The sequence below is a fragment of the Adelges cooleyi genome, unplaced genomic scaffold, assembly GCF_023614345.1.
Source record: "Adelges cooleyi isolate 19-005CV unplaced genomic scaffold, UGA_ACOO_1.1 ACOO_flye_CR_arks_rails_tigmint_CR_PRNA_9, whole genome shotgun sequence".
Classification (NCBI taxonomy): domain Eukaryota; kingdom Metazoa; phylum Arthropoda; class Insecta; order Hemiptera; family Adelgidae; genus Adelges; species Adelges cooleyi.
The window spans coordinates 13,899,253-13,919,699 of record NW_026096579.1 but is presented as its reverse complement, the minus strand read 5'-3'; the positions used below and the strand labels follow the sequence as shown (position 1 = coordinate 13,919,699).

The following is a 20,447-nucleotide window of genomic DNA, read 5'->3' as shown; positions in this document are numbered from 1 at the left end:
CTACAGATGTTATAAAAAAAACTCAATTTTTACGTTTATAAATACCTAATGTTTTTATTTTAAATATTTGATGTAAATAAAAATACAAATTGTGAATTTTATATTTAGAGAATGAAGAATTCAAGAAATAGAATATGATATAATTTAAGTACCTGATGCATAGATCTCAATCGTATTATGTTATCTCAAGTTTAAATGTTTATTATAGGACATGTTTCTGTTTAACTACACTCGCTTTATCCGTAATACAACATACAGCTCTAGAATTTCAGGTTTTTCGCAACAATCTGCATTGTATATACTAGAAAAACGACTAATACAAGTTATACAGTAGTTACTCTCCTTGATAAGACAACAATACAAAAATTGTAAATTGCACGTTTTGAAAGACCTTTACAATAAATTATGGAACTAGAAAAAGTTTTTAACCCACCTTAACCTTAAGAATTACACGAACATATTTAATTGCAAATTGTATAGTTAAATATAATTTTACCCCTTAAAAATCATTTAGTACATTAGTTTATTTGTATCCATACATTTTACTTTGTAGTCATAACTTATAAATAATAATTCTATTTCTCACTTGCTTAACTACTAACTACGACATCATTTTCGATCAAATATAATACAATACTTTGAAAGATTAAATGAATTGTTTATTTATTTAATTATTTACTATAAGAACTAAGAACTTACTGTGATACCTGAATACCGTATCTACTTTATGTGTAAGCACCGTTGCATTAGTGTTTAACAAAATAATTAATTTTTTAATTTTACATTTTTGGTTAGCTACAGTTAAAAATCTCCATAATGATGTTTTCACAATTAATTCTAATTAAATATTTTTATTCAGTGATATAATATTATTCATTCTAATTAAATACATATATACCATGGTCATTTGTTCTCTTGACAATAGATTCCATAATAATTTAGCATTTGAACGTGAACTAATTATGACGATTCAGTGGAGTCTTTAAACATTTAGTAAATCAATGCACTAAATATTATAAGTTTGGTTTCATTGCCGAGCAGATACAATGAGAATCCAGATTAATCCGAATTTTTTTATTAGATTACAGGAAAACGAGATTATAAAATGGATTTTATGGATTACATTTAAAAAGATATGTCGTTACTAAACTCATCTGCTTTACACATTTTTCATGGTAGTTTCTTTTTGGCATTGGTGTAAACTTGCCGGAAGTCGGAAACAATCTGGACAACATATTACTGACTTTGATCATTATCGTGTGTTCATAATAATTACTTAACTGCACTTCACAAATAAAATAACGGCTCTTTCGGCAGGCAGCATTGTTAACTCTTAACTCTTTCGCTAAAGGTTTCATTTTGGAGACAAAGAGACACACCAATATCAAAGAAAATAGAAATCGTCATTAATATCAAACCCTCCAAAGAAGTTTGTGGTATATAGAAGCTTTATTGGTACCATAGCCAAAAAAATATTATAGATATTTGAGAAAAATAGGACCACTAACAAAATATAGATGAAAGGAAATATTAAAATTAACAAAACTATAGGCTCCAGAGATATTCATTTAGAAATAGGCTCAAGAAACGGTTTTGCTTATGGTTTTTAAATATTTTATATTGGGTAATTTTAAAAACGTTCAATTTTATATACACAAAACTACACAAATCAAAAAGTAATTAAGAGCCAATAACTTATCACTTCTACATCCAAAAAATAATAATTACTTGTGGTTTTTTTGTATACTAATCTTTTTTTAATTAACTTTTAATAATTATTATTAAATGTTATCATGAAGATTCAGTAGGTTATAAATAGCAAAATTCTCAGCCACTTACGTATTAATTGTATTAAAATGATTGTTGGTTGTCTTGGTGAAATTATACAATAGGACGACTAAAATACTTAATTTTTTCATATTTTAATTAACGACAGAGCGTTTGCCATAGTTTTAAACCATAGGTAAATTAACAATACCAATAATTTAAGTTGTCACATAACGACATTAGGTACAATTGCAGTATCATTTTTTTTAATATACGGTGTAGAATCATACCTACGAGTACCTACGATATAATGCGATGGAAATTGACCCAGTTTATGTTAATTTACTATTAAATTGCTATTTTTTTACCGGTTTCGTTTTTTTTTTTTAAATTAGATAATATATTTCAAAATGCACGTTGTAGAATTCTAATAACTAAAAATTATTCGTTATTGTTTTAATTTATAAAGAACAATACATTTTGTTATTTCGTATATGTATATATAACGAGGGTAATAAATTTATAAAGAATAATACATTTTGAATGCATTAAAACGTTCGTGGATTAAATTAGAATTGTACTCTGCAAAGAGTCCGAAACGTCGGCATAAAACATATGACGTGGATGTATCCGAAACCTACTCAATTGAACAATACATTTTGTTATTTCTTATATGTAAACATAACGTGGGTAATAAATTGTATAATAGTTACTTTGTTGAAATTGTGCTATTATACTTACATGTTTTTTAGACTTGGGTTACACCTATATTTTATTAATTGGCTTTGCCAACGATTCGGAAGCCTTTTATCTTCCATCTTCAGGAGTAAGTTGCGTGCTGGTTATTCGTTCCGTTGCTGCTTGTAGACTGAAGCAAATAGCAATCGTTTTGTGATAACTTAAATAATTGCTATTGTTAATTTACCTAGGATTTAAAAATATGGCAAACACAGTCGTAAAAGTCGTTGCTCGTGTAATTAAGTATTTCAGTTGTCCTACTGTATAATTTCACTAAGACAAACCAACAATCATTTTAATACAAATAATAGTTAAATGGCTAAGAATTTTGCTTCTAATATGTATTAATATTTTTGTGGAATGCAATTTTACATTAATTTTTTTAAGAGTTACTATAATTATAGAAAATGTGTTATGTTTCTTAATAATTCGAATTCAAGTATTTAAGTGCAACAGTTTTATGGTATTATGACGAAGTAATGGAGGTACAGACAAACCAAATACTGATTTCACAACTTATTCTTGACCGAATCATAAATATATTTAATAATATATAGTTAATTAAAATTATAATAAAAAAGTTAATTAAAAGAAGATAAGTATATGAAATACCTCGAATTATTATTACTTTTTGGGTACAGAAGTGATAAGTTAGCTAGTTATTTGACTCTTAATTAATTTTTGATAAGCATAGTATTATGTAACTAAAATTGTACGTTTTTAAAATTACTCAATATTAAATATTTAAAAACCATAAGCGAAACCTTTTCATGTACCTGTGTGTAAATTAATATTCCTAGATCCTATGCTTTTGTTATTGCTAATATTTTTTTTTTTCAACTATATGTTAGTGGTCCAACTTTATTTAAATTTTTTTTTAGTTACGGCAGTTTTGCTTAGCAGGTTAGTTTATGTATATAATAATAATTGTATTATTATTTGATGATAAATAAACTATTATATTAAAGTATAATAGGTGGAGTTATCTCATTGGTTTTAATTAAATAATTAATGTTTTTTTTTCTAAAATGAAGGTTTTATATTTTAGTTGATGTTTCAGACGATATTTTAACTTAGTTATTTTAGCTGGATATAGTTATTACTTACTTAAACTTATTATTTTAATAAAACATAAAATAATCTATAGGATTCAGATTTCAGCCCGAAATACACTAGATACTAATGTTAATTCTATACTATAATAATTATAGCATTAAATACTGTAGAATACAGATCTTTTAATACTAATAATTATCTTTTATTGTGATTTTATCAACAAAAAAACCCAGCATCATTACAAGTGGTAGAACTGAAGAAGTAATTCGTATGATTCGACTTAGGAATATAAAATGTAGTTAGGTACTTAATTAATTCCTAAATGCACATTACCTGCTCTTGAGTGGTTCATATTTTAATAAGATAATGCAATGTTTTATCAATTTTACACGAGGTGTATTGTTTAGTGGCTAAACATTCCGATTAAGAATTCAAAAACGTCACAATAGTATTATAATAGAATACAAAAACAATAAATAACTCGCTTCCTCGTTGAATGAAACACAGTGTCGTTACACGGCAAAATTTCAGAGGTCAAAGGACACTAAATTACCACATAAAGTGTTGTTTTTAGTACATGTCTTTGCCAATTGTAATGCAATATAATATTATGTCTATGTGTATATAAAATAGCGAATATATACCGAATGGGTTACCCGCTATTAGCTATAGTGTTACATTAAATCAAATTGAAAATAATAATATGCCAACTTGGAATGCCTTCATTCACATAAATACTTACATTTCACATTGGCTGTTATGTGCCGTTTAAGTTTCTGAGTTAATTGTGAAAAATAAATAGCAGATGTGCTAGACCGTATACTCTATGTAGTAATTTTTTTTACTATAGTTAAAAAACCTGTAATTTTTAATCTAAAAATCAACATATATGTGTAGCGTGCAATGTTTCCGACAAGGTCACACGGGTACAAGGTTTGCACAGGAATACAAGTCGTTATGTTATACACAGCCGGCCAAACAGGAAAACTGTATCTGCACTTGTTTAGACCATCAAGAATCTTTGGGAAACCCACTTAAGAATTTCTTCCGGCTTTTCTAATTATCAAGTGGCGTTTATATGCAATTCGGTTTGAAATTTTCACTTTTAATTATTACTATTCTAAGCCAAATACACTGAAAATTCATGTAACCTGTTTTGTATGGTTTCCGTTCATGTAAGTCCCCTGTTTTGAGACAAGAACCAATATATATATAAATAATTGTTTTCGCTAAATCCGATTGTGAATGACTTTAGAGGCGATTTAATTTGGCGTTCTAGATCAAAATCAAAAATCAAATCAGGGGTCAGATTTAAATTCGGCTAAAAAAATTCTAAAACTTGTGTGTGTAATATAATATATTACACACACTGAATTTATATACTAATTTATTATACTGAATTTTGTAGTACAATGTAATCAATCAAGTACAAACTAGCATAATCTGGTAGTTGCGATAACCCAAAAGTACCTATCTGTGTAATATTATTAAAATACAATAATTCTGAAACCGATTCTGAATTCAGTATAATAAAAAATAGAATAAAGACCCAGATTTAAAAAAAATGTTTTCACGTGTTCAGCACACGCTGAACACCACAAAACACTACTTTTTGCAACTTTGGAGGCGATTTAAAAAAAAATCTAGACTTGTTATAAAAAATCCAAGATTCTATTCGGATTCAACAATAAAAACTAGTTCATTTTTGTTCTTGTTCTAAAATCGTGTTATGACTTACTTCCTCATTTGTCTTGACCATATTATTATGTTTCGCCCGACTAATTAAGTCACTACAGATAATGAGTACTTCTTAGAGCTTATAAAAGTCCTAATATTTTGGTGTTAAGTTTTGACTTATTTGCGCATAGTAAACTAATATACACGTAAACAATACATTAGCTGTTTCTGTTTTAACGATGTTGTAAATACTTTGCAAATAATGTAAGTTACTTAAAATTTAGTGTCGATGCTACCTGAACAAACCGACATCACCGATGTCCTTAGACACTGATTGCTGCTATGATATACCTAGCCCTACAATTATGTTCTTTAACTATTTTTCGTTGTTTTCATTTCTGTAAACATTTAGGTCTATACTCAAATCAAACCTTGAGAAATATTACTTCCTTGAATGACTTTTCACGCATTAAATCATATTTTTATTATTATATACTTACTTTTTGAGATACATTGACGAGTACAATTTTATTTATTCACATTATTAACGTTGACTTTTCAGTTGAACCGTTGACTACTGCAGTTAAACTATTTAAACGCTTGAACTCTTTTACGTATTTTTTAATTACTAATGCAATACTTGCAAGTTGCAACTACCTCCGAAAATAGACTCTGCAATGATACTTAATTTATTATCGTATGCACAAATAGCCCAACATTTTTGTGAGAGAATATTGACCAAAAAATTATGTGAACTAAAAAGATATTGTAATATGGTCTAACAAAATTTCATATAAAAACTATATCGATCTGTCAGGTCATCGTGATACACCCTGTATACTCATCTGCAATTTGCCTTATTGTACCAGAATTAAAAAAATAAAAATATTATCTTTCATCATCCGGTAATTCTAAAAACATTTGACATTGATTTTTTTGCGTTATATGAAATCTTTTTTACGATAGCGCACAGTAATTTATTCGATTATTGTTTAACCGTAACTGTTGGAATGTTGGAATAACAATATAACGAATGACGTTTGAAAGTTTGAAATTATGTAGATCAAGAGTGCCCTTAACAAAATATTTTCGAGAACGAGTACGACGGCTCAAAACAAGGTATATGAATAACACGTGTAGGTATTTATGATATAACAGACTTAATAATAAGTGTTGTATACATAATATATACATCATGAACACCGCTTCATTGCCTCAACAAAAATCTCAACCCAAACACGTTTACTGCAAGGCAGAAACGCATATCGTAGGAATCAGCCAGTGAACCTGTTATTTGTCTGGTCAACAACGTAGGTTAAGTACAATTATATATATGTATATATGTCATATTTATAGCTTACATTTTTAATTACATCTACGGTTGAACTTGAGTTGCACACCGTGTACCAGTTTCCGTGTTTAGACTTATCTAATGCTATCTGCATACATTAACATTGACGTTTGTTTTCCTTCAAAACTGTATTTTAGTACCTAGGTAACTATAATAAACAACACTCTGTAATCAACTTAACATACAGGCCATGACCCACGGGCTGCGATTTGCGAGGAAAAGATGTTAAGAAGCCGAATATTATAGCCGAATAACTCCCCAACTAGTAATTATCACGCCTATGATTAATTTTTTTTTTCCCAAATATATTTGCAAAATACAAATATTGTAGCTACACGGTTTGAATCAGTCTACTTGTTCAGAGTAAATGATAAATCGACTTTCATCGGATAAGATACCAATAATAACCATCGTTACCGACCAGAGTGTGCGAGAGGATTGCACAAACACAATTTTAACAGCCTCGGATGGGTGAAAGCAGAGACAGAGGACTGCTCTTTATATACTATACCTATACTATTAATGCAAACAAGTAAAACAATTTCTCTCAGCCGGGCAAGGACTCGCACGCAAAACGTCTGGACACCAAACCGGATTACTTTGTCTAAGATCCGCAAACGGGGGGGGGGGAGAGGGGAGGTTAGGATATTTCAGATTTTTTCTTGTTTTATAAAATTCCTGAAACTTAAGGTCGCTTCAACTAGGCAGTTTCGCATTACTGAATGTTTTTATCTAAACGTTGACCATAACACTACTTGTTTTGAACTTCATTAACTTTAATGCTAAAATTAACTCCAGGTTTTTAAGATTAAAGGAAGGAAAAAACACGACCGGTATTTCCGGCACGTGCGTCACGCGGATAAAACAGCCTACAGGTTATGCGTGCAATAGTCGTTTTCAAGAATAACCAGATCCGACAATATAGGTATATTATATGAAACAGTATATTATGTAGTATCCGACAGTATATGTGTGTATGAAAGTGAGAACGTCCCAGCATATATATATATATATAAAAATAGAGACCATTTTCTGCTAAAAAGAAAACAATATTTTTAAGAAAAGCCGTTAAACTAGAATAAGTGACCGACAACGGAATATTAGTTATTAAATTACCGGTCGAAGCACGATGATATTGTGGAAGGTTGAAATGCCTGCGAAAAATGTAAAAAAAGTATTACTATAGACCTAAACAAAAAATGGTTTTTAATCCCAGCAATATTTTACCTTTTGACTTTGCCTATAACATTATATATTGACGGGTAAAATGCATAAGCGGATCATTAACAGAAGTGTTGCATTCACTTTATAACGCCCAACATTTTCTGATTTTTCAATGTCAATTATTAAAAAAGAGTATTTTTACTTATATTCCGTCCCGAAGCTACCTCATACCTAAATCTGGGCCTGCACACAACACACATCAATCGCCTAATCATTTATATACCTACCATTTAAGACATACAGGGCGTTGGATTGTTTTGTTATTACTTATTGAATACTATGTGTATATATATATAAAGATATATAAGTACTATTACTGCTACCAAGTCGTTGGCGATTCATATAGGTGCAACAGCATTGTTCGGCTAAACAAACACGGTTAATAGCATTTTATTAAATTTATTTAATTTTGCAAATTGATCTTGCAGCAATAATTATTATGACCATTATTGTGATATCGTGTGGAACTACATTTTTTTTTTCAATGCCACTCGTTAAATATGAGCTTGAAACTCGTTCCATTATCATAACGAGTATAAAAAAGGGTAATGATTTGCCGGTTTTCTAAATAACGAAATCATAAATCGACGCATCGTTCAATCAGTTTGTAGGTATATTCTACATAAAAATTGTCAACGATAATAATGATAACTAAGTATTATAAACGACAGACTTCTTTACAGCGGCCAACGCTTAACATGATTGGTCGAACCTCATAACGCCGACAACTGAGAAGTATAGGAATTTGGAAATAATAAACTAATCTATTAAAACGTATGACTTAACGTGTCGGTGGCGTAGCGTTTATTTATGAAATTTTACAACAGAATTATTAGTGGAATAATCGAATTTTTACAATCCCAAATAACTATTATTAACAACAATATTGATAATAATAATGTAATTTAGGGTGTTGCCGTAATAAACGGTAAAAAGCACAGTCAATTTTATTGTACAAAATTAAAATTGTAACAAACCAAAAAAAAAAATATATATGTAAATCGTGTAAGACTTAAAATGAGGTTCTTTTCCTAAGAGATACACCAACTCTCTCTGATCTCTGCGCATTAAATAAATTATAATTATAATAAAATGAAATACAAATATCGACTTTTTAGACTTTAATGTAGAAGCAATATACAAAGTATATATAAAAAAAAAATACAGCCTAACGGGTTTTCCTAAGTAACACGCAAAATATATATATAATAAAAAAAAACGTATTGTGACTTTTTGCAATACCTGCGCGAGTTTTATCCTTCAAAAGAATAAGATACATTTATTTTTTTTATGATATTCTACTATCATCAGTACGCTTTATTATTGTTGTTATTACATTGATTTTGTTTTTTTATTTTTGAAAATCGCATCAATGGTGTTGGCGGCGGCGGCGGCGGTGGTCGGTCGACAGTTGAATACAGGCGGTCAATGTTTCTTTGATTTTTTCGCGCTGCTCTTATTGATGTACGCATTGTAAAAGAACCTAGCGAACAAGACTAGATAGCTGAAGTACATGGCGGAGGACAGCGTGATGTTGAGTTTGGACACCCTGCAAGACTGCGGGCCGCCGGTCTTCAGGTACCCGTACGTGGTGTAGTTGATGAAGCAGCCGACGAACATCTGCAACAGCTGGCTGCCAGTGATGGTCATGGATATCCAAGTTGGCGGCCGGTAGCCCATCGCTCTGGCCGCATAATACGTGTACATCATCGAGTGGACGGAGTAGTTCATGACGATGAACCAGCGGGCGGACGACGTGAACTCCATGTACGAGAACCACGTGTACATCAGAACGGTGATGTGATGGTACCAATGCAAGAAGATCAGCGGCTGTTTCCGGAGCACGATGAAGATGGTGTCGCCCAACTCGGGCAACTTGGACAACACGAACAGCCACGACCAGAAGCCGGACACGGGGTCGTCTTCCACGTAGCTGTACAACAAAAAGAAAAACAAACAACAAATTAGCAGTGTTCGAACATCCATCGACTTAACGACTAATCAGCTGCGTTAAGTTACACGTGGCTCGATAATTTGTTAAAACTCATCGGGGTTGGATGAAGTCTGGTTTTGGCGTTTAATACCGAAAAACACTTACACGATTTTAACTACTTAGGTGCAAATCACGTACTGAAAAAATTGGCTAACTAGTTCTATTTAACATAAAATCGATGTTGTAGTAGGAGCGAGAAATAATACAATTATTAATTAACAAAATATAGTACAGAGGACAACGAACTAGTTAGTGCCTTTTTACTGAATTGAAATCGACCATCCAAGTAATTGAAATTTCGTAAGGCTAAAAGGCTAAAATAACCACAAAGCAGCTATAACTTATTTAATCAATATATATTACTGTATTGCCAAACTGTAATGAACTTTTAAGCTAAGCTGGCGAGGCCACAAAATATTTAAATACTTTCTTACTGTATTTATAGGGGTTTGCAAGAGGTTTAAATAATTTAAAAACAATATATTTATATAACAGCGGGTACATCCTCGTTGGACACTAGACACCCATCCATATTCTATTTAATTATCCAAGGCACGATTTGTAATTTTCTACATTAAATTTCAGTCGGTATGGCAATCAATAAAAAAAATATCATAAGAATACAAGTAGAAACTGTTAGTTTAGTCTTAAACATTCTCTACATGACTTAATAAACAAAGATTCTTTGCACATTTGCTCTAGTCATGAAAGATGTTACAATGATAAATTAGCACGGTAATACTTCTTTTTCCAAGTATAGGGAATAATTTTACTGCGCAGTACTATCGAACGATCAAGCCTGTTTATTTAGTCATGGTATTATCCCCCTTAGTATTATCAAATGTTGTTGAGCTATTTTTTTAAGACAGGGAAAGTAAACACAATCTATAAATAGGTCAATGACTCAAGGTTCAGCAATAAAATATAATTAAAGACAACCGGATAAAAGGTGAAAAGTTTACTTATCGCTATGCTAATAAAAACATGATAGCACAATATAATCTGTAAACTTAATTTCGCTTGTTATCCACGTTATTAATTAAGATAATGTAATATATACTTGTAGCATTTGATCTTTGCTCATTTGTTTAACATAAACATCTATATTAATAATTTTAATTGTGGACTTTTCCCCTTTACAGTTATTATTAGATAATTAGATAATAAAATATTCTAAATATCAAGAAAATTATTCTCTACTAGGCCAGATTACTATTGCGAATTGATATTCATAAAAAAAAGTTCCTTTTTAGTCTTAAAAGTCCTGTCCACGCCTAAGAAACCGTTTCGGAAACATTGGCGCTAATATTGTTTACCTGCGTATGAATTAACTCTGTTAATATGATTTTAGGTGAATATTCTATATCCTTATAAATTGTACTACTTTTTAAAATAATATTACTTTCTAAGTAATAATTATACAAAATAAAATATACTCAATTAAACCCGATAGAAAATAGTCAATCGACAATAATATTTCTGAAGTGCAGTAAAAATTTAACAATTAATACAAACAGTACACTACAAAAATTGGGTTATACCATAATCAAACAGAGAGGTAGTCATCAACAATGTTCGGTACCGTTATCGTTGCGTGTGCATTTATTTTTTGGTACCTATATTTTATCTTTATTAATTACATGTCAGTACTTACAATATTAGTATATCACGATTAAATATATTATTACTATAAATACAGCCGACGATCAGTAACATAAAATATAGAGGCCTACGAGAAGATGTTAACATTTACCTACACGGTTTTAATTATGATATTTAAAAAGAAAAACTTAAGTTAAATTTAAAAAATCAATTTAAATATGGTAATTAAAAACAATTCAATATATCAATGTTTTTTAAATTATTTCGAGTCGTCTAAGTTCCAAAAGCCAACGAGTCAAATATCTGAAGAAATTGAGATAAGTTTAGGTTTTAACTAAATGGAGGGCAAGGAATGGAGTGGTAGAGTAGTTTTGTTTCAAAACCCACTCTATCCTACTGAAAACAAAACTAATGATAAGATCGTTGAAACATGAGTTTGTTAGATCATAATCATAAAGCTCTATCAGATCAAGTTATGAATATATAAATAATAAATGAGTAATAAACTTAAAATTAATTGATGGTTATTTTTTTTTAGCAATACACACAATGGCTACAATCCGTTATCTAATCTATGATATGATGAATCATAGTGTGCAAAATACCATATATGATTATAATTATTCTAAAATAATATACAATTCGATAGTATGCTGATTACAACTGTGTATGTAATACTATTTAAAAAAAAGTATACCTCATACTAGTTACTTGGCCAAAAAGGGATCGTTGGGAAGGAGTTCAGATAACCTTATTGATTACTTGGTTTAATTCTAAAAATAAATTAATGTTAAATGTATTTTTACGCATTTGAGTTATGTGCATGGCCGCCCTTCACTTTTAAGTATTGATGATGACTGGTGGTAAGTGACCACACTTTGGCCCCCAAACGTAGATAATGTCTTAATATACCAATAGAAAACCGGCGGTCATTAAGTATTTGACATGGAAATAGGGAAAATGACTTGTACAAATATGTCCTGCTAGAAAGACATCTTAGCGATGGGAATACGGACAGATTCAATATAAAAATTAAAACAATATTAATGGTATTAAGTGTTGTTTCCTATGGATGCGTCAGAGGTCATTACCGTGTTGAGGAGTTATCGAATATTGGAACATCGATAAATGCGGCAATCGACGGTGTTCCTAATAGTTGATAAGAACACAGGCATTAACACAAGGTTATTACCCAAGTAGTTTTCATTTATTATTATTTATTGTTCCGACTAAATTTTTCTACACACTCCACCACGTCGTGTAATCAAACACCACACGGTTCAAATTAATTACAAAAGTCTATTACCCATATTAAGTAATTCCTTGGGCCGAATAAATTTTGTTTTTAATTCTCTTAATTATTATGAAAATACACCTATCGAAAACTCAAGGCGGTGACGTCAATTAAGGGAAACGTAGAGGGGAGGATTTTCCTAGTGATTCGACCCGACGATATTTTACCAACAGATGTAATTCGACTACACAAAACAAAAAGCAAACAGTCGAGCAATCAAACAGCAAAAAAAAAAAAGTTGGTCAACATTTTCCTGTAATACAGGAAGTCATAAGATATAACATTCGTGACTGCTGATGTGTACACGTTTACTGGTGGTACAACAATACATATAAAAAATAAATATAAAAGTTATTTTTTAATTTTAAGGTTAACAACACTTGAAACCAAAAAAATGCACGTGTAACTATAAACTATACGTCAATGCTGATTACTGAGCGGTTCTACTTTTGGAAAATCATTACCAGTTTTGTATTATCGAATAACTCCGGTATATTTATTATTTGTCAACTCGACAACTAGTGGCAACTTGTGTTCTAATCAAAAATAAGGATTTAAGGATAGAAGACAAGGGCAGTACGCCGAGCATTCAAGAAACTGCTGGATGAACATAATATCATACTGCCACTCTGATTCAAAAAGGAAAAAACTGGAATTACTGATTAGAAAAAAAACCACCGATTATGTTTTTTTGTGGTTGTAATGATACCATCTTTATTTATTTTTCTCAGTCACTCTAAGAAATTGTGGTCGCTTGGTTATCACCGGCGTGCAGCACTATAATCAAAACTATACAAACCGCGCAAAGGATTTCAGCATCGAATTTTTAAAAAATATTCTCCACCAACAACAATCATTCATCAATTGCATATCTCTCGCATCGTCTACCACTAATGTATAGGAAGTTCTTCGGCCCGTGACTAACACCGCCAATATTGGTATTATTTGCCAACAAAAAACAGCTGTCAGCAGGCCAACCTTGAATAGGTCACACAAACTCGTCTACAGCGGGCACTTTGAAAAATTCAATTCCTTGGCTTAGAAATATAACATATTTTATTAATACCCGCAGACATACATAACACTGAAAGATAGCTCAGTTTTTACTGTAGAGTGAGGATATATCTATCCTAAATAGATTGAAATTTTGCTACGACACGGAGTAAATATTTGAAAAATAAATAAATATATTATATAATTTTAACAAAATGCAGAACAACTTTAAATTCTGTTCTGAAATTAAAAAACAGCGTCGCAGCATGCGCACACGTGCTTTGGTAATTGTTTTCGAATTTAGGTTTTTTACTAACGGAATGTAATGCAACACTCCTTAGTCTACGAGTTTAAATGTTTACTTCAAAAATAATATTTATAATAACTTATTATTAATGACTAATGGGTATACCATATTGACCTGTCCAAAGCGTACGAAGTGCGGAATTTTTTCAACAGGCAAATTTAAATTGTGTACAATTTTATTTGAATAATACAACAAATGACAACGGAAAAATTGATATTAAATTATTAAGTCAGACAACTCAAAAAAAAAAATTTTTAATTATAATACAAAGATAACTCTATTAACATATACTATTAATAAGAATTAGAACAAAGTACTTTTATATAGTAGGTCCTACTATTGTCTCATTTGAAAATTAGGTTAATTAAAAACTATACGAATAACTAATTTCATACAAGAATAAATAATTGAATACTGATTGAGATACTTGTTTTTATATTTTAATCTATGAGAATCATTTTAAATATTTATAAAATATAAATAAAAATTTAATATACACAAAGTATAATACAAACCGAAATAATATATACTGTATAATATGTACTATATAGTTACTCTAATGAAATTAAGTCAACGTATATTCTTTGTAAGCAACTTTAGCCTTAAATAACAAACACATTTATTTTAACATAGATAAGGCCGTTAGTCGACACAACTGAAGCTAAACTTGTTAGGTTTTTCTAGATATTTATATTTAATTTATTTGAGAGCTGCCCCACGGACACTGAATGTATGTCATATTTTATTTATTAAATTGTTATAAAATATTAATGCGAAAACATACTTCACGATATACTTGCACAGTTCATTCACCCAAACCATAATGCATTTGAAAATATTCACACATAATATTAGCGGCTATTATCTAAAACATCTTTCGTCCCAAATGCGCATTAAGAACATAAAAAAATGTGTTTTAAGTCACATTTCAATTTATACGAGACGTTTGTGTTTTATTTTGACATTAAAATCTTATGAATGAAAAAACACAAATTTGGAAAGTAAAAAAAAAACCTCGTGTTGGCAGTGGTAATGAACCCTGATAATTTGAAAACGCAACAGTCGCTAAAGGTTAAGATATACCATTAATACTATTTGATCTTATTTGATATTATGATCTCGGTTGTATTGTGTTTCCAATATAAACCTACTCGACGTCGACTACTTAAAAAATGATAAAAAAAACGGCCTGTGTCAACGGGAACATAAGTGTTAGATTTGATAATAATAATTAATCATTGACGACGTTCTTCCATCGTCTTGCCCTAGCCGACGAGTTTGTAGTAAGGTCAACCGATTAGTCCACCATCTTCGACCAAAATAAATATGATTACTTATTATATTATATCTCCGGGATGAAACTTACATTAAACACAACAATTGCGTAAGGATTATACAGTAAAACAATGTTTTCAAATTGATTTAGAACCGCTTAGCCAATAAATAATAGTTGAAATGAAGAATAAGTGCTTGATTACGATATGAAGCGCCATATCGATATCGATTTGTGTTAATTGTTAATGTCAAACATTCCGGTCAATTATGGCTAAGACCTATTTCGACGAGATAAAAATAAGTAGGCTTACGCCGAAGTTGCATTACACCCCTCTTTTCGTTATCATTGAATGACAACTAGGTCAAAATATTATCACTATCTACAGTCTGATTCTCATAGTTAAAAAAATTTTAATTAATTTACACCCTGGGAAATTGAATTCGAATATAAATGCCTATCTTTTATCAACGGTTACTGTTGTTGAATGATTTTATTTTACTACTTCGTTTTCTTGCATCTAAAACACACGTTTTTGTTTTTGTAACGAATTTTATCGTCTTCAAATTTAGAGCATAGTTGATGTACACTATAATGTCGTCGCTACATGCTCGAGAATACGTTCATCGATTTCTATGAATTTGCATTAAGAATATTATGCTGTCATCAGTAAAATTTTGTGCGTTCAAACGTCCGACACAATGGGTTGACTCACGTTGACCTTGAAACGAGCTATTATATTTGAAAGTACATACGACAAGTAATTATTTAAATGCAATATTCGAATCACCTATATAGATTACAAAGCCAAACCGACGATACAGTTATTTATTTATTCATTTTTTTTTTTTTTTTGTGCAATTACCATTTATCAGACACTTGGACTCTTTGTGTCTAACTCGTTTCCTGGTTACCACTGATTGGCTATGAATCTATGAAGTAGACATAAAATAATTGTTCTGTAAAAACGACTCCTATAAATATTGATAAAATTGCATAAACACAAACAACAGATCCCATTAAAATTGTAATAGGTAACAAGTGTATAGAAACATACTATTTGGATTTGATGTAATTATTGTGGCACAGATATAAAGATGTTACTTTCTAAAAAAATGATTGGGCACCATCAAAAATAATTATACATATTAACTACGTTATATAGTGATATTGAAACAGTTTAATGGTTTTCTTGCTATTCATATAAATGTAAAGATTTTATGATGTTTTTTTAGTTGTTATTTTATAATTGGGAGAAATAATTAAAAATGCATTGTAAGTTTATTGCTAATTATGTAAGTTATGTTAATTTATATAAATTATATACAGGTTGATTTTTTTAAAGTGATCTACTCAATATTATAGGGTTAAAGTAGCATTTTACAAAGTTGTTTCAATTTCTCACAGACTTTTATATTTTTAAATCCCTACTATACTAATTATTTTTATATCAACTTTTGAAATGTAAACGTAACGTAAATATTTCACTCATTTTTAAAATAAGAATATTTTACTAAAAAGGTTGACTGGTAAATAACCAGTTTTGGACAACTACTTTTAAAGTTATTAAAGGTTAATAGTTAGGAAGAGAAGGGAAATGTGGTTGAGTAATGCGCACAGACAAAAATAACTATACACACCGCCTTTCCTCCTGATTAAAATAATTATCTAAAACTGGTTATCAACCATCAACAATTTTAGTATATTATTCATCAAAAGTTGACATAAAAAAAATTAGTTTGGGAGGGGGTTAAAAAGAATGTTTGTGAAAAATGTTATACAAAACATTATAAAAATGCCTAAAAAATGAATTTAAATATTCTTTTCAAAATAAAAATACATAAAATAATGTAATTTACATACAAAACATGTGTATGTTTGTACTTTTATCTTTAAATATTACAGCTATGGATATTTTTGGGCACAAGGAATCCATTGGTCACTTTTTTACAAAAATTTGGTTAAGGGCTAAATATAAGTGGCTTTCTTTCGGCAACTTCGTATGAATACACAGTGCTATTTATCGGTAGGTTTTTTTTGTAACCAAGCAACGCTTAAGTCTCCTGGTACTTTTTTTATAATAATAATAAAAATAAAAAAAGTTTATCTTTTAACTAAAATTTAAATATTACAAATGAATTTAAATGATTAATTAAAGATTTTATATCTTTTGGCATTTTAACTTATATTTTTAATATCAATAGAAATAAAAATTACAACAGATATTACGTGATAAGCAAACATAATGTGAACACACTATTTAAATAACATTTTTTTAAACTAATGTTTGGTAAAAACTAACTATTTCCGATTAAAAAATAGATTAAATATTATACAATTCACATAAAATAACTCATATTATCTGTTACGTATCAGCAGTTTATATAAATACATATGGTGGGAATTGTCTACCATACGCGAGTGCTACACCGGCACAACTTGTCATTCGTGTAATTTGGGTTTCATAATAAACATCAGCGAATATTATTACTTATATTAATCTAATTGTATTTTACTTTCATACTAAGGTATAACATTATCTTAAACCCAAATTAGCGTAGGATGTCAGAACCAAAAAATATTGTGATTAATTCCTAATATTGGACCAAATTTTATAAAATGTAAAAGTAAACCCGTTTTAAAGTCACATTCACTTACATTTTGTAATTATAATTTAATAACTATAGGTATATATTATTTAAACCTATCTAAATTAGTTACAAAACAATTACGATAATCATAGACTAAATTAATATTATCACAAATGTATATTAATTTTTACAATCACTTTTAAAATTAAACTTTCTATGTTAAACATAATTATAGTAACAACATTTTCTGATCAAGAAACAAAATAGAAATTAAAAACATTTTTTTTTGCCTTCATTTTTTTTTTTTTTTGCAATGATGCATTTTTGCCAGGAGGGATCAATCAATAGATCACAGTTAAGTTCTACATATTTACCAGTTTTGGCTTATAAGCAATTTTTTGTTGCTTTCAAGCCCAAATTTTAGTTCTTATGGGTTAGCAGCAGAATAAACACATATTCACTTGTTATTCTGACTCGCCACATTAAATTCTGTTATTTTACATAAATATGATAATAAAAAATTAAAAAAACTGTTTTTTTTTTCATGACTAGAGAGTAGATAATTATTTAGTTATATTAAATTAGTTGAATATTCATAATACCTACTTCTTTTTGGTAATATATTTTTATAAGCAGGTTACTATAATTCATAAGAATAATGAATTATTTATGTTGAACTAATAACGTTAACGTTAACGTGTGACTAACCTAACCTAACCGACCACTACCGTTTCTTAATTTTTTTTTTTAAATGAATGCTGCATTTTGTTAAGAAATGTTAAGATACCAAGATACATAAAAAATACATATTAAAATGATATTTTATCAAGTATAAAAGCTTAAAAAAAGTGTATACAATAGGTTTGTTCGTATTGACTAAAAGTGTACACCAATGCGTTCGTTTTGAAATAGTGTAGGTACACTACACTAATTAGTGTACACTTTTTTTTCAGAACGAACAAAGCTTATGCCATGCTATTTTGATTTATCATTGTATCTAGATGTATTAAATTTTGATTAGAGATATGCTATAATGTATTATGCACTTCACTTAGAATGTACGTAATGTAGATCGTATGCAATTTATAATTTCTACTTAAATACGATCATTTTTATTACACTCCTATCTCTGGTAAGTAGCTAATTAAAATGAGATACTAATTGTTTTTACTATTGAGCCAGTTAATAAATAGAGAGATGTAAATCAATAGTATTTAATACAACTCATTTTTATAACTATACTTATATGTATATACATAGTGTACCAAATAGAATCTCTCTAGAAATAATAATATATGACCGTCCTCGCAACTTCCGCAAAAGACTACATTATTGCCGACGATAGTAGACCGTTAGGCATAAATAAAAAATACTTAAATTAAAAGTCGACACAATTGGTATGCTTATGTTACATATTAACGTAGATTGTTGCTTACCTAGTCACACACACCGAATGGTGCAGTCCATATTTGTTAAGAACCCTGAACAGTTCCGGAGCTGTTCTAGCGAAACCCACCAGACTGAAAGTGGCCAACATTGTATTCCACAGAACAAGTAGGCCCTTGAGCCGAAATCCGGCACGGTCCCTCATCATTCGGCGCAAACCGAACACCAGCGCTGCATAAATAGTGCAGTAGTAAAATCCGTTTGTCCAATTATCTGTCATCCATTGCCGTGTCCATTCGTAGTGGAAATTCTCTTCGAAGTCGAACACGTACGAATAGTTGGACGGCTCGGGGTATCGCAGCAGTCGCACCATGATTATCGTTAGCGGTTAGGAATTATTAAGTGTAAACAGAAAGTAAATTAAATAAAACAAACAGTCAAACGATAATTTGCAGCAGGGTGGTCGTTTGCGATTCTCGAAATTCAATTTATTGACGATTTATAAAACTAATAACAATATTGCTAATTATAATTAATAACTAAGCGTTTGCCGGGGCGCGCTCGATATGGAAAAATAATATTATATTAAATACTTAAATAGTATTATAATGAAAGCCTGCAAAGCCAAAACTCAAAAGACGATCACGAGTCACACACGATGCCGACGAACAGCAGCACGAAGATGAAATGAATGCAGTAGCGAGTACCGCAATAGCTATAAGAACGTGGTGCACACCGTTGACGCCTGACGGGTTAGGTCCTACCTATGCGGCATACAGAATACAGACATGCGGTTGTCGGTACGCTACGCCGGGAGTGCGGGCGACGAGGTTCCATACATACGCTCACATATATGCGCGCGCGTCACATGGACGTGGTTACCCCCGCCGCAGTGGCAGTGGTCACACGATAGTGGTACTGATGACGCCGAGATTTAGGGTAATTACCCGGATGCGGGACCGTAGAGAGGAGCGGCCGTTCCAACAAAATATTGATTCGACAAGTGACTTGGTGTTACAGTGCAGCTACATTAGATAAACCTCTTTTTTATACTGCAATTGTATAAATAATTGTTGTGACACACAAGAGTTATCACCACAGATTTATAAACATGTTTATATATCTGTTGTTATAAATCACATTCATTCAGTCGATATTGTTCAGTTCAGTCATTGATTAAATTGTATTTATAATC

At 30.3% G+C, this 20,447-nt stretch overlaps 1 protein-coding gene across 1 annotated transcript; it reads right to left on the bottom strand.

The window, feature by feature from the left end:
• Window positions 1–8,594: 8,594 nt before the first annotated feature.
• LOC126846256 (elongation of very long chain fatty acids protein 6) lies at window positions 8,595–20,066 on the bottom strand. The gene is made up of 2 exons (XM_050585539.1): window positions 19,303–20,066; window positions 8,595–9,746 (listed from the first exon to the last, which is right to left on the bottom strand). Exons 1-2 carry the CDS (start codon window positions 19,623–19,625, stop codon window positions 9,239–9,241), a joined length of 831 nt encoding a protein of 276 aa, XP_050441496.1. The 5' UTR covers window positions 19,626–20,066; the 3' UTR covers window positions 8,595–9,238.
• Between the last annotated feature and the right edge of the window lie 381 nt (window positions 20,067–20,447).

What these genes read in the sequence shown, in the direction of transcription:
- LOC126846256 (XM_050585539.1), bottom strand. Translation starts at nt 19,625, where the DNA reads ATGGTGCGACTGCTGCGATACCCCGAGCCGTCCAACTATTCGTACGTG. An exon ending in CATTCGGTGTGTGTGACTAG is followed by an intron (nt 9,747 to 19,302) that starts GTAAGCAACAAT and finishes TTTGTTGTACAG; the next exon opens with CTACGTGGAAGACGACCCCG.